General features: G+C 35.2%; 1 protein-coding gene across 31 annotated transcripts in view; it reads right to left on the reverse strand.

Annotated features, from left to right (window-relative positions):
- tenm4 (teneurin transmembrane protein 4) overlaps nt 1–16,309 on the reverse strand; it is a 463,933-nt gene that overhangs the window by 67,243 nt on the left and 380,381 nt on the right. For all 31 annotated transcript variants that reach the window (XM_073922732.1, XM_073922725.1, XM_073922721.1 and 28 more), the window contains 2 exon segments: nt 13,020–13,174; nt 1–594 (listed from right to left, as the gene is read on the reverse strand). The exon segment at nt 1–594 is cut by the window's left edge and continues 284 nt beyond it. In XM_073922732.1, coding sequence (XP_073778833.1) covers nt 1–594; nt 13,020–13,174 — 749 coding nt within the window.

Here is a 16,309-nt window from a genome sequence, read left to right on the forward strand (position 1 = left end):
CAAACTTTGGGTGAAGACGTGGCTCGCATTTACATCAAACAAGTAAAGCTCGTCGTCAATTGGTGATGAAATCTCATACATATTGAGCGGATTTAGGAACGCTTTGTTCCTACGAACATATCGAATACGAATGTTTCCTAAATCGGCGATAAAAAGCTCACCGTCAGGCGAAACCGCTAACGATGAAGGAGCATTAAGTTTGGCGTCTTTCGCGTAGCCGTCGTCGCCAGAGTAGCAGTCACAGTTGGCATCATTTTTACAGTCGCAGCCACTGGGGGCACCAGCGAGCAGAGAGATTTCACCGTTGGTCGAAACCTGACGAACACGGTTGATTTTCTTTTCATCCGACTCTGCGATGTACAGAAGACCATTGTGAGAGACAGCCAGAGCGTTGGCTGATTCCAAGGTGGCATGGATGGCGATTTTGCTGACTAGGAAGTGGTCCAGACCGGGGACCTGGCAGTGCATGGGGCGTCCTGCTACAATCCTGACCTGATGGTTTTCTGAGATCTGCAAGACTACATTGTTGTCCAACACATAAAGAGAGTTGTCCATGGGGCTCACAGCGAGGTCAGTCGGCCACTCCAGGCGCACCTGAGGGAGACAGTGAGAAATGATGCTCGCTAAGAGGAGATTTGAACAGATTTCTCAATTGCTTCTCAATTCTGAAATGATGAAGCAGGTGCTCAAACTATTTTACAGGACGCTACATCACAATCACAAGTGAAATGCTCACTCAGAAAGCGTAAGTGAATCTTTATTCTTTTAAAATACTGCTGGTTTAGGCAACTTTAAGAACTTGATTAGACAAACAAAGCACTTTAAAGAGAAAGAAAGAGAAAGAGAGATTAAAGGTGCAGTAGGTGATTGTCTTCATAAACATTTTTGTTCTACTGTTTGAAAGTCTCTTTACATTTCAATGGTAATGATTAAAGTAAATGATCTAAATGTATTTATATGTATTGTTATATACTCTGTAAGACATGAGAGTAAAACATGTTCATCTAATTACAGTCAGAATTATTAACCCCCCTGAATTATTAGCCCCCTGTTTATTTTTCCCCAATTTTTAATTCAACACATTTCTAAAAATAACATTAATAAAAACTAATTTCTAATAACTAATTTCTTTTATCTTTGCCATGATTTCAGTACATCATAGTTTACTAGATATTTTTCAAGACACTTCTATACAGCTTAAAGTGACATTTAAAGTTGTAACTAGGTTAATTAGGTTAATTAGGCAGGATGGCAGAATCGTGTCAGGCCAGCGTGAATTGTCCCAGTGCTCCCTATGGCCAGTCCACCCCTGGATGGCACCATGGCTAAAGTATTTCTTTTAGACAGTTAATGTTACGTTTTAAAACTATTTTAGTCACGTAAAGCCTACTGTAGGTGGATTTTGTTGTTCAGCTACCAAAATCATCCGGTGAAAGATTAATATCGATAATCGATAATGTTGATTATTATTTAGTTCAACAACAAAACATCAGTAAATAGTGCTATTTCGCCTGGCCTGCTTTACTGAGCTGAAGGTGGTTTCATATTCACGTTGGTTCATTTTTTAACAATAACAACCTGTGACACCTTCCTATATTGTTTACTGTGTTACTCTGAATATTGGGTCTTAAAAAGCATGCAAATATGGCTTAGTAATTCCTGCACACCTCTGGCCAACCACTAAGCATACAGTAGTCGCGACATGGGAGAGTGAGGTTAGCAATCATTGCATGCATGAAATATTACACATTATGACAAACTTTGCTTACTACATGACTTATAATGTGCTAGAAATAATACAGTTTTTTATTCAGAATTGTATTATAAAGTACTGTAAAGTCTATCTGTCAAATAACCTGATCTAGTGGGTTGTCTACTGTCATCTTTAAGGTGTGCGTTCATGATTTCAGGAGGCATAGCTTTGGACGGCAGGGATGGGACTGTGTTTCAAAGATATTATGCTAACTTGTTAGCCATTTTGGCAGATCTTTAACTATTTTTTTTTCTTTTTAAAGCTTGTTATATAAATAAGATTACAAATATTTTTATTACAAAAAATATTATATTATATTATATTATATTATATTATATTATATTATATTATATTATATTATATTATATTATATTATATTATATTAAAAAACCAATAACACAACTGAATACAACAGTAAATCTCTTTCTGAAGTATTATTATGGCACGTTTTATTAATATGATTATTCTAATTATTATACAAATAAGTACATTTACCATTTCTGCATATAAAAATTACTAAATAAAAGGAAAAATGTTTTTAGTTTGCTTGAAAAAAAAGTAAACACATTATTTTGATGGTCCAGTTGAGTATTAGTAGACTGTCTGTTTAATATCTGTTGATCCTGCTTTTTCACACATTTAAAATGGTACCTATAAGGTACACATTTGTACTTGAAGGGTCAATATTAGTACCTTAAAAGTATATATTAGTGCCTACAGATTTTAAGAAAAATACTTGAGGTATAAATATAAACTTTTTAGGTACCACTCCATTGACAGCTTAAGTAACTTTATTTCTGAGAGTGTACATGCCAATTTACACTATTCCTAACCCCAAACTAACAGCTTATAATCTAATGAGAATCAGTTGGCATATAGATGCAAAGTTAAATTCAACAACGGACTCTCAAAATAAAGTGTGACCAAAATGTGACCGGACATGAAGGGAAAATGAAAAGGCCAGATTTTTGCTCCAGCTAAAAGAGCAAACAGGAAGACAAAAAATAAAAAATAAATATATAAAAAGGTCAGAACCGGCACAAACATAACAGTTCCTGATTAAAGCCTGATTCATCTGATAAATGCGGAATTAAAAAAAATGCTGAATTGATGCTAAAAGTCAGCAGAGGAGATTAAAAACACAGCAGTGTGAGGTAAATCAGCACATCCGTCCATCAGTCAGCCATCTACCTCCCGCTCTGGGTTTTTAATGTCATAATGGAGAGCAGAACAGCACCTTCGAAACAAAACGCTGCACACTTATCAAACAGCAGCTCAGCCGGCTGCCTGAAACCTAAATGACCATGTATTGTTCTGAAAATAATGCGGCAGGCTTTTACCAGCCAAACCACTGAATCTGGCGAATTTCGCTCCCTCTCAGGGGCCCGATATCAAGAGTCTCATTTCAATAGTGTTCTTGGCACGCTAACAAGACCGGCTGATTAAAAGATGCTTTTAATGCACCCCCGAACAGACCAAAAGCTACAGTACCAAGCTGAGCTTAATATTCAAACGTATTACACAAATGTGGAAAACTAATCTGTAGCTTTATAGAGAGGGAAAGAGAAAAAAAAAGCATGACTAATGTAGTGAATTCAAAGTTTGCTGACTTTCTCATTAAAGATTCCTAAATGTGAATGTTTACAATTGAAGAGACAGAAAAAAAGAAAAAAAAAAATATGCTGACATTTTCAGTAGACAGATGTGGCATTTACAAACTTCATTTTACAGACCCAGACAGTCACTTATTATATTTAAACAAGTGCTAACGCTCAAACACTTCTCAGAACTGCTCTTTTGTCCATTTCTTTGAAAATGCATTAGTCATTCACAGCCGAGAACTGGACTTCAGGTGAGGAGATATGGGCGAATTTTCTTTTTTTTTTTTTTTTTATCTCCGTATGAAGCGGACGGATACAATACTGCAGACTGTAGGGCTTTTACATATTCTTAAAGCTGCATATGTGAATAGGTATGCATTATGCAAATGTTCTGTATTTGCATTTCAAACAGAAGGAAGCTGTAATTATGACAAGTGATATCGTAATGCTGCAAGTTCTGCAAGTGTTCAGTGATCTCGGAGAGAACAACTGTTGTTGTGTATTTTTAATGCAAGTTTGTGCTGTTTTAATTTTTTATTGTACGATCGCATAGCATACAGGAATCTCTTATTATTAATTTTAAAAAAAAGTCTGACAATTTGATAAATACAAGTACACTACCTGACAAAAAGTCTTGTCAGTCAAGTTTTAGAAACAACAAGTAATAACTTAACTTCTAGTTGATCATTTGGGTTCAGAAGGGGCTTATATGAAAGGCAAAGACCCCAAGATTACGGTTATTTTCCTAAAATAAAATATAATCATGCTTTGATTTTTAGTTTTTTTAAATTAGGACAGTAATGTCTGACTTTGCTTAGACAAGAGTCTTGTCACTTAACAGAAATATTGTACAGTATAACTGGGATTCCCAATTTTTTTTTTTTTTATTCCGGGACGCACCAAGGAAAGTAATTCAATCTCAAGACCCACCAAAAAATTTTAATATGGAAAAATGGGTAAAAAAAAATATCCATTCAATGCAGTCAAAAATATATGGTGTGTGGCTTTTTGGTTTTTGCGATTTGAAATGCGCAAAATGAGGCTCAAAGTGCTTTTGGTGGGATGCTGGCTGTAATTGTGATCATTTTTGTTGTTGAAAAAGATACTCTTCTTTTTGTAGAAGGGACCTTTGATCAAGCCCCTTGATTATGATCAAGCCCTGTCACATAGCAGTAAAAAGTAAGAAACTAAATCGCTTTTTGATCGACTACTACAAGCTGGGAAAAGGTCAGATAAATATGCCAATGCAATTAACATTATTGCTGAATTAATCTAATTTTTACACATTTGCTTGAGGAAGGAATGATGGGGGTAGTTAAAGTACTACTACTATTTTTCATAGCATCTATGCCCTTCCAGAACATTAGGTGATGGTAAAACTAACTGATAGCACTATAGCTATTTATTGATTAGCAATCTGTCAATGTTGGGATGTAAAAAATATTGGACAACAAATAGCTTCAAATGATAAAATACATAGCAAACATTAGAAACCATTGACAATAAAATAAAAGGCCTATTAAAATCAATAGCCAATACAAAAATTAAATAAAGCTATAAAACTATTTCACTTTTGATCGTATTTGCATATTGATTAAAGTTATTTTAGTTATTTAGTGAAGAGCAGCAAATGAATCTCTCATTGCGTTTTGTTTGATAGGTGTTAATGTTAGAATGCAAAGATCTATAATGAAAGCATTCGACTACTTTAGTAACTGTTTGTGCTCATTTAAGAGAAAATTAGTAGTGTTTAAAATAAAACACAAAAAAATAAAGCAAAAAAAAAAAAAAAACGGAAATAAAAAACCCGAAAAAATATGCACTTTTCTGATGGTCCCTTACTGAAAGCACCCCTCAGCGCAAGCTTTACCGGCTAAACGAAGATTGCGAGGACTCAAACGGAGCAGTGCTTGTAATGTCGAGCGAAAAAAAAAAAAAGAAAAAGACAGCTGTGAAACATAACCAGCTTTGTCTTTTTGTAGGAAACACACTTTAGATATTTTTAGGGTAAGAGGTTTTTGAGTTATTGCCGTCAATCGTACTGGTTTCGATTCTCCGCAATGTAAATATAGCTGCAGCTATGTGACGTTGTGCGACCCACCTTTGTTCACTCTGCGACCCACTAGTGACCCCAAACCATGATTTTCCCTTCACCAAACGTGACTGATTTCTGTGAGAATCTCAGGTCCATGTGGATTCCAATTGGTCTTCTGCAGTATTTGTGATGATTGGGATGCAGATTATTTATCGGAAAAATCTACCTTCTAACTTCCAAATGTTCAACTATTATGTGTTGCTTTTACAACTGGAATCGACGACGATACATTTGTCAGGTAGTGTATGCTGTTTTTAAATTAAAATTGTAGTGTTTGTGGAAGCCCTTCTTGTTTCAACATGACTGCAGTGAGATCTTTAAAAAAAACATAAATGAGCAAAAGTGGTGTGGACAAACTTGATTGTCCTGTACAGAGTCCTGACCCTAACCCAACTGACCACCTTTTGGATATATTAAAGCAGAGACTGCTAACCAGGCCTTCTGGTCTAACATCAGTATTTGACCTCACAAATGTGTTACTGGACAAATTGATAAAAAGTTTTCCATAAACACTCTCCTTGTGGAAAGTCTTACCAGGAGGTTTGAAACTGTTAAAGCTGCAATAAGTGGCAAACTCCCCTTTAAGATAGGGATGTCATTAAAGTTCATGAGCATGTTAAGTCAGATGTTCCAAAACTTTTGCTAGCAGAGTTTATTTAAAGCAAGTCTACGTATATGTCTTACCTAAATGTAAACTGCTTACAGATGTTTATTTTGAATTAATACTTTCTTTAGGATAATACACTGAAAAATGCCAGGTTTCACATAATCGATTTGTGTTGGGACAAATTGAAGACATTATATCAACTTATTAATTAATTAAATGTTATTATTTTTTCTTTTACAAATTTAAGTTGATAGAGCATAAAACAATTACGTTGTTCCCCCAAAGATGTTATAATTGTGTTTTTTTTTTTTTTTTTTTTAGCTCAGTTTAAATAAATAGTTTGAACAAAAAGCAAATGGCACAAATATATAATCAAAAAAGATGAATGAATGGATGAAAAAAAAATATAATTGCATTAATAAAAATTTAAAACAAGTAATGTATACTTCAAAATGGAAGAACATTTTGTTATTCTATACATTGGATTCCTAGATTCCTGACTATGCATAATCCAAAAATACCAAGAACTGTCAATAACAACCAATAACTTACAAAAACAAGACCTAAAATGGTAGTAAAAAGGCATTAAATATAATCCTTATCCTGCTGATATGAAACAGTCAAAGGGAAACAGATCAATTTTAACACACAGTGGTCTGTCATATCTCACAAAAGCCACAGATCTCAATGTCCAAGACACTGCTGTAATGTCCAAATGTGCAGATCAAACACTTTCTCTCTTCTGAGTAACAAGTAAGTGTCAGAATTTTAAAGTTGCCCAGCGCCATCTTTTTGTTTTCATTAAGGAGCATCTAATGTCAGGGAGTAATTTGTTGCACATTCCCTCTGCTCATCGTAAGTGAAAATTGCTTTGGTATGTCTTGGAAAAACACTGACAATAAGTGCAAAAATTGTCCTGGTGTTCACAAGCCTTTACAGCCACTTGCATTCAAATCTTAGGGAACAAATGGCTGCTAGAAGAGGAAAAACAAAAATGTTTATGCAGGAATCCATGGATCTTGCAACATATTGCAGAAAAAAAGACATTTTCCAGATGAAAACACACCAGATGTCCTGATGCTTGACTGTGCGTCAGAGTAATTCTTTACTTATTAAATCAGTTTTCCTCACCAGAGTGAAGGTTAAATATTAAGTGTGTGAGCGCTTGTGTGTATGAGTGACAGGAGGAATCATCCTTGGTTCTCCATCTACCACACTTTCACACACCCTCATAAATCCATCACTAGAACAGCTGTTGTTACTGTAAATCTAACAACATACACACAGACTTGACCTTGTCCAGAAGCACATTAAAAAATAAAGCTGCTTTTTTTTGGCTTGGACGGTTTAGTGATGACCCTTTAACATCCATGGACCCCTTACATTCAACAAGCTGTTTATAGCGGATCATGAAATGTTCTTTACACCGTGAAACTAAAGAACGGCTCAAAAAGGTTATCATTCTAAAAGTGAAAAATCATGCTACAATGCTACAATTTACTCATCATCAAGTTGTTATGCAACGTTTTGAATTTATAAACAAAGAAGATTTTTTTTTTAAACATTGGAAACTTGAAGACATTCACGTGACACAAAGAAATTCATGAAGGTCTTTGGAACCACTTGAGGGAGAGTAAATAGTGAGTAATTTATTTTAGTAAATTTAGAACTTTGTCAAAAACATAAATAAAAATTGTATTTAAAATCAATTTTAAAATAAAACAATACAATGTATTATAAATTAAGTATATAATAAATTAAAATAAATATATTTTAATATATTAAACAATAATTGTATGTTTGTCCATAAAATCTATATTAATCTACGTTGTCTATATTATCCATATTCATTTTGCTTCTTAAGCAAAAAAAATAAAAAAAAAATAATAATAAATAAATAAATTGTGTACAAAGGAACACAAAAATCACCACTCAGTACACATTTTGGTTTTTAAATCAGTACAAGTTACTTACATTTAGTTTGAGCAGTAATGAAAAACTACAAAAATTGCTTGTCAATATTATCGTTATTATTATTATTAATTATATGTTACTCATTTATTTATTTGTGAATACACATTGTCTTAAAAAAGCAAGCAATATTATATCATACAAAAATAAGACTGCTTATCGTACTACAGGAATAAGAATGTAGAATGAGAAATTTCATACAGGAATAACACCGTAATCTGTGCATTAGAATAATCCGTTTATTTACTTTCCTTGGGGATGACGCAATGATGCCGTATTTATTTTTATTTGCTTAAGGCTTCAATAAAAGTGTTGTTTCAAAAGAGTCTGATCAAAGGTTTACAGGAACTGAAAGGCTACAAGTTCTTTAAAATTTTCTAACTAAACACTAGACAAAAGTTGTTGGATTTACTAAAAAGATTGGAAAATATATATTTTGTTGGTGAAAATATTGCACTGGATCGAAATGTCGTGTGGCTGGGAGTGGTCGAAAATATGTGAAAATATCACCGCTGTCGAAGACATAATATTGAGCTAAAAAAAGATGCACTACGCAGCCATCACAATGTCCGGGAGATTGCACGGGAGTCTGACAATTAATGACTTAGATAAACATTTCCTAATTTCTGTGCATGCTAATTAAGTTAGCTAGTTATACAATTTAAGCATTCTGTCAATTTTTGGGGTTATTATTATTTAACAATGTAATGCAGTGATATAAATCAGGTGAGGTAGAAAACATATACATATCACATAATTTTAGCTTTTCCCCATCTAATTACAAAATATAATTAAAGTTAGAGGTATTTGTTAAAATTCTGACAGAATTCATTTTGTTTAAAGGACACCTATGATGAAAATCAACCTTTGGAAGTTGTTTGGACAGAACCGTTTGCAGGTATAGTGTGTTCACTGTCTTATTGGAGTGATACAAACACCAAAAGTCATTTTTTTTTTTTAATTTCATGACATTAAAATAGGATTCCAGTGATTTTGAGGACCACCACAGCATAATGTGGGAGTGCGGTTTTCCCCACCCACCAAATTGATTGACCGGTGGCATGTTTTTATAATACCAAGTATACATGTTAATGTCCACAGGACATTTTCTCCAAAGAACGTACAGTAGGATTTAAACATGTTACAACTCTCTGTGATCAGCTGCACCTTAAGAACTACTTTTACAAGTTTAAAACTTTTTAAACCAGTGCATGTTTGTAATAAAAAAAAAGTAAAATCATAAATAAACACCCATATGTGTGTGTTTGTGTGTACTGCAAATGCCATTTGTGTGTGACTCATCATTTCAGAAAGGCTTGAATAAACTCCCCTACTAACACATCAAATAAACTTACTTGAAATTTTTGACTATTGACCCTTTTTCAGCTTCATTTTTGTCTGTCTCTGTCACTGACTGATGTTTATCTGAAGCAACGCATGAGAAGCAGACACGCACGTCGCAGCGGTGGGCAGGGAGAACTTAGTGCTTAGAGTTAGCGTGCGAATATGTATGAATGTTTCCTAGAGACGGGTTGCAGCTGGAAGGGTATCCACTGCATAAAGCATATGCTGGATAAGTTGGCGGTTCATTCCGCTGTGGCGACCCTCGATTAATAAAGGGACTAAACCAAAAAGAAAATGAATAAATTAATGAATGAATTTCAGAATAACATTTCTCAAATAATAAATAAATAAAAATATTCTCAAACAAATTTAACAAAATATAAAAGTAAAACCCCAATCTCCTTTTAATAATCTAAAAAAATATATACAAATTAGCAGTGGGTAATATGATTTTTAAATAAATAAAAAAAAAGCTATTTATTAAACATTTGCTACATGCTTAAAATAATTCTGCTCCTAAAAATTGTGTTTAGGTTTTGCGGAAAAATTTGTTTTCAATGTCTTAGCTGCTTATATCTTCATAGATTTTTTCCTTTTTTTTTTCTTTTTGACATTTTGAACACAGTTTTAATTTCATAAGAGCATGTGAAATTTCACACCCCTTTTTGTTTCACCAATTTAACACAATTTTACAACAGAAAGCCAGACAAAGTTACTGAGCAAATGGCTGATTTTGTGTTTGAGCTCTGTGACCTCTGTGAAATTCGAGTATCCATCACACAAATCAAAGGGAAATTTAAAGATCTCAAATCCTCCAGGAACACGCCGATACGATGACCGCATTTCTACATTCAGCAGGGGACGAGCAGGAAATTTATTCTTCCAAACTAATGTAATACTTGTGAAGAAATTTCCTGCCAAGTCTTGAATTCTGAGCACCCATGCAGGACGCCTTCGCTGCCCGAAAAAGCAGAAACATGAGAAATATAATATGAGGTGTGCTCTGAATGCAGAATAGTGGAGGAAATAAAGCCGTGACAGTTCTGAAAACAGAGACAGCGGGACCTGATGATCTGGGCATGCTAATGAATTCAAGCGCAGGATATTTAGTAGCTGGATATAGGTGAGGATGAGCTGGAGTAATGCGCCGGTGTGTTTTGATGCAGTAAGCGTGAGCGGCGCATGCATTTTTAATGGACGCTTTTTACTGTCTCAGTGTGTTTGGCAGGGACGGGTGTGATTTGTCATCATTGAGGACTGCAGTGGTCTTTCTGTGAGTGTAAGAGAGTCTGTGTGCTTGTGTGTCTTTTCAGCAAAATAAAGATGCTATTGAGCAAGCTGCAAGCTGGACAGATGAGTGAAAGCAAAACTAAAAGAGTGAAGGATATATATGGTTTGTGTTTTTGACTACCATGGCAATATATTTTACATCTAAATTGTGAAATTATGCTGAAATGAAACACAGCAAAATCAATATTTATTATTCACATTTGAGTTTTGAAGTCAAGTGTCATATTTTATTTAATTTGATGTGTGGCTCGTAGAGCAGTGGTGCAGTAGGTAGTGCTGTCGCCTCACAGCAAGAAGGTTCTGTGTGGAGTTTACATGTTCTCCCTGCATTCGCGTAGGTTTCCTCCGGGTGCTTCGGTTTTCCCCACAGTCCAAAGACATGTGGTACAGGTGAATTGGGTAGGCTACATTGTCCGTAGTGTATGAGTGTGTGTGGACAGTGTTTCCAAGAGATGGTTTGCGGCTGGAAAGGCAACCGCTGTGTAAAAATGTGCTGGATAAGTTGGCGGTTCATTCCGCTGTGGCAACCCTGAATTAATAAAGGGACTAAGTCGACAAGAAAATGAATGAATGAAATTAATAATAATAATAATGATGATGATGATGATGATGATGATGATTTTAGTATTTTAGTGTTATTATTTCTTAAATATAATAATTATTAAATGTATTATTATTATTATTATTATCATAAAGTGTATATTCATATAGTGACGCAGTGGCGCAGTAGGTAGTGCTGTGGCCTCACAGCAAGAAAGTCGTGGGATGCTAGTTTGAGCCTTGGCTCAGTTGGCGTTTCTGTGTAGAGTTAGCATGTTTTCCCTGCATTCGCGTGGGTTTCCTCCGGGTGTTCGGGTTTCCTCCACAGTCCAAAGACATGCGGTACAGGTGAATTGGGTAGGCTAAATTGTCCGTAGTGTATGAGTGTGTGTGTGTGTGTGGATGTTTCCCAAAGATGGGTTGTGGCTGGAAGGGCATGCGCTGCGTAAAAATGTGCTGGATAAGCTGGCGGTTCATTCTGCTGTGGCGACCCCGAATTAATAAAGGGACTAAGCCAACAGGAAAATGAATGAATGAATGTATATTCGTACACTTTTGCTAAATATAGTATTACATATACTTTACATATATTTGCATATATTTTTATAATTGCGGAGTGTGTTAATATATTTGAAAAATAAATGTAGTAGATTTAAAACAACAATAACAAAATAAAATAAAAACTTTGTCTACATACTGGGTTTTTTTTTCCATAATGCTACTATTATACTTTTATTACTGTAAAATTTACAGTATGAAAAGAGATATAATTTAAGGGTTGTCTTGTCTTCATAACAAATCTTACACATTTTGCATAAATGCTGCCCAAAAACAATCCAGGATGGAAGTGTGTATCATATCCCTGCATCGAAACTGTTTCATAATTTAATATCTAGTGAAATGACATTCTGGCAGAATTGTCCCTGTTTTCAAGGTCAAGCCTGTTTTTAAATCGTATTTCGTGGTCTCGATCAGCTGAAATTGTATTTGCTTTGTCTTGGTTTAATTCACAGACTAAAACAAATGAATGTATACAAACAGCAGAAAAAAAAAGTGTAAAAATAGCCCAATTCTGCAGGATCCCAGTGGATTTCGAAACCCTGATGATTACCTGCATGGTAGATTTATATTTTGCTTTCTCACGCACGCACGACCATACACACACACACAAAAAACTGACATTTTGTATGGACTGAGTGAATTAAACTGCCCTGAAATCTAGACATCACATGCAGTCTGTCTACATTCCTAGTTTGCCAGTGAAAATTAAATTAAAAATACAAAACTGGGCGGAAAAAAAGACTATTGTGGTCAACTGCTCAGAAAATGTGAACGATATTGTATTTGTCATTGTAACCGCAGGCCCTGTTGATAGTCTTGACACTGGGGGAATGTTACAGGCAAAATGAAGTTGAGGAAAACCAAAGAAAAAAAAGCTTCAGGTCTAGAACCTTCAGGGCTGCGTCACTTTTCTAACTAAAGCTTCGGAGATGCCAGTGTGCGCAGTGTCCTTGCCCGGGGTGACAGTTAACATTTGGATCAGCTAACAGTGCCTGGGGTGACCACGGGGCCTCTGCGCGCCTGTTTTTTTTTGGGGGATGGAGGAAACACATGGATCTGTAGGTCAGCTTGAAACTAGATGTCGCCGGCCTGCAGCTGAAGGCAACATCTGGGTTACTAGGTCACCCACAGCAAAGCAGAGACCCCTGACTTGCCCTAAAGAGACGTCAGCTGCACCCTTCACCCCTCGCTAGGGCTGACATGAGGAACAGAGCCCACCCGGCTGGTCTTTCTATATTTCTTGTATGGGCGACTGACCTGCGAGATGTCCATCACCGAGTCACAGCTAAGGGGTCGAGCCGAAGTCAAGTCGTTGAAGCCCAGCAGGGTGGATATGATGCCGTTCTGATCGATGCGGCGGATCATGGTGCCATCCACAAAGAAGATCACACCATACTTATCCACGGTGATGCCTGGAGACGGGACAAGGAGAATGGATGTTAGATTAGGTGGTAAACAGTGCTGGAATGGACAAATTAGAGAAATTTAATCTGAAAATATTAGTGATACTGTTAACAGTTTGATAAACACCACCATCAGTTCATACTCTTATTAGATGAATGATACAAACAAATTTTGACAATAAAAACTAAATACAACGGAATAATCAGAAGGTAGTTTGTCGAAAAATAATGGAAAGAAATGCATAAGCAAAAGTGGAAGAAATAAAAAAAAATTATGACTTTTCCTGAAATAGATGACACTGGATATATTGAATGAATGGAAGCAAGACAAAAAATGAAGGAAATAAGCCAGCTTTTAATAAACAAAAACAAAACAACACTGTAAAGAATATCTGTTAATTAACAGTTACTGTATTTTGTGATTTACAAGTGTTTTTCCTTTGGTTCTGTATTGCATTATAGGGACCTTTTGATCTTAACTCAAGGTAGAAAATGTAACTCTTTAGTTTAGCAAAGTGACTTTTCGTGACATTTTAGTACTTTGAAATAATATAATGTACAATTGAAGTCAGAATTATTAACCCCCTTGAATTATTAGCCCCCTGTTTATTTTCAAACACATTTCTAAACATAAAAGTTTTAATAACTCATTTATAATAACTGATTTATTTTATCTTTGCCATGATGACAGTAACTAACATTTTACAAGATATTTTTCAAGACACTTCTATACAGCTTAAAGGGTCAAGAAATACCAAAACACATTTTTTGAGCTGTTGAGAATCGTATATGCGTCCCAAACTACTAAAAACACTATCAGGACACATATTTCACAAAAAAGTGAAAATTGGATGTTTTTGCGTTATTTCGAGCAAATTCGTACTTCTGGTTTGAAACGAATTTTTGAAGCTGCGTCACGGCCATGAAATCTTAACGTGTATTCCAGCATGTAAACTGGACGTCTGTACCTGGTAGTATCGTTTTACGTTTCTGAGTGTGCTGCATTCATTCATGAGTAAGACTTGGTACAAACCAATCAGCGCGCTCTATTGTGTATGCTAGCTTCCAAGACTGTTTTACCTGAAACAATTTTCAGACGGCAGAGAGACGACTTGTTGTGCCAAAAGAAGTGGGAAAAGAATAAGAATTGTTTCGAGATACAGGTCGTCAGTGTTGCTTTTATAATGTGCTGCAACGAAGGTTTTGTTTTCATTTTCCAGCAATGAGAGCACAATGGAATCATGTGTGGATCAGTGCATGTGACTCGCGACAGAAATACGTTTGAACTGAACATTTTTTACTCAAGAGCTTTTAGCATCTGGAAATTATGAAATCCGAATTTGCCACTCATCTCCTTTAAAAAAAGATGATGTAGCTCCAGTTGGTGTTGATTGTCTCGTCTCAACAGATTTGGTAAGTGTGTGCGATCAGTGCCGCCCCTTCTTTGTTCATACAGATGGCAAAGTTATAGTTTGTATTGTCAGAAGTACTCTTTCAGTGTTTAAAGACAGAACTTAGTCAAAATGATTTCTAGGTTACTTAGTTTACGTCAATATCACTACAATATTATGGACTGAAAGATCTGCTGTAAATGCTGCGCTCCGAGTGTAAACAGGTAAACACTGCAAGCAAACTATTGCCGACCGTCATATTTATTTTCACCGCATTTTGTGACAGGATAGTCTAGACACACACGGCTTTCTGACGTACTGAGTGCATCTGAGTTACCGAGAAATGCAGAGGTTTTTTTCTTTTATACATCGTGTGGTATTAAACACTTCACTGTCATTAAACACAGTCACTGTCTTTCTCCCCTGCTCATGTGTTTGTTTTTCCTTGGTGAAAATCAGCGCATGCCCAAATGGAACCTCCCATTTTTATTCAAATCCTTCCCATTTTCCCTCCCCCAACACTCCTACCTAAACAGAGCTAGACACACCCACTTTCCTGACTTTTTCCAAACTAGAAGTGTGAAAACACCCTGCTGAAAAGGGGGGTTTCATGGCACTTTAAAGGGACATTTAAAAGCTTAACAAGGGTAATTAGGTTAAGGCTAGGGTAATATATATATATATATATATATATATATATATATATATATATATATATATATATATATATATATATATATATATATATATATATATATATATATATAATCTTGCTTAAAGGGGCTAATTATTTTGTCCTAAAAATGATTTATTAAAAATTAAAAACTGCTTTTATTCAAGCTAAAATAAAACAAACAATGCTTTCTCCAGAAGAAAAAAAAAATCATCAGACATACTGTCAAAAATTAAACATCATTTGGGAAATATTTGAAAAAGGAAAAAAAAATCCAATGGGGGCTAATAATTCTGACTTCAACTGTATAAGAACTAATATAGAAATAAGTAAAATAACAGAAAAGGTACTGGCAGATTATTCATGGCAATAGTTTTCTATTGTTATATACAATTTTCCATGATCTGTTGAATGTCTTGATTCTGATTGGCTGAAGGATGTGCATTATTTTCGTCAAAATGCACAGGTAGTTCCAGTCAGTTTTGATCACAGTTTAAAATAAATACGCTTAGCCCAAACATCTCATCGTAGCAATTCACATGTGCTGCACAAGAAACCGATAAGAGGCTATTAATGGTAGACAAGAAATCTGCAAAATTTAAAATATACTTATCAATTACGTCACAAAATAAAGTTTTACGAATTTTTCAAATGCAAATATAGTTATTTTAAAGTCAATTTGCAGTTTATAAGGAAAGTATGTCTTTAAAAATGTCAAACTCTGAGCTCCAGATAGTCAGCGGCAGATCTGCAAACAGCTACCTACTGACAGAAGCTTTATTTAGGCCAGACCATCTCAGGGTCTGCCACTGGATCTCATCTCTTGGATCTTTCTCATTTAAAAGTTGATAAATAATTAACCTTGTGGTCCTTCACCTCCACATCATGCATTAGAATCCTTTAAGTGAGCATATATGTAATGTATTGAGGTTCTAGGCCATTTAGTGACTTATAGACATGTAATATTACTTTAAAATCTATTTTGAATGTAACTGGCTCCCAGTTACAACCACCGCTGCTGGAATCAGCTTTCAAAAAATTACCATATGTGCTCATACATTAGGCACATTCAAATCAAGA

This window comes from Danio rerio, chromosome 15, assembly GCF_049306965.1.
Source record: "Danio rerio strain Tuebingen ecotype United States chromosome 15, GRCz12tu, whole genome shotgun sequence".
Lineage (NCBI taxonomy): Eukaryota > Metazoa > Chordata > Actinopteri > Cypriniformes > Danionidae > Danio > Danio rerio.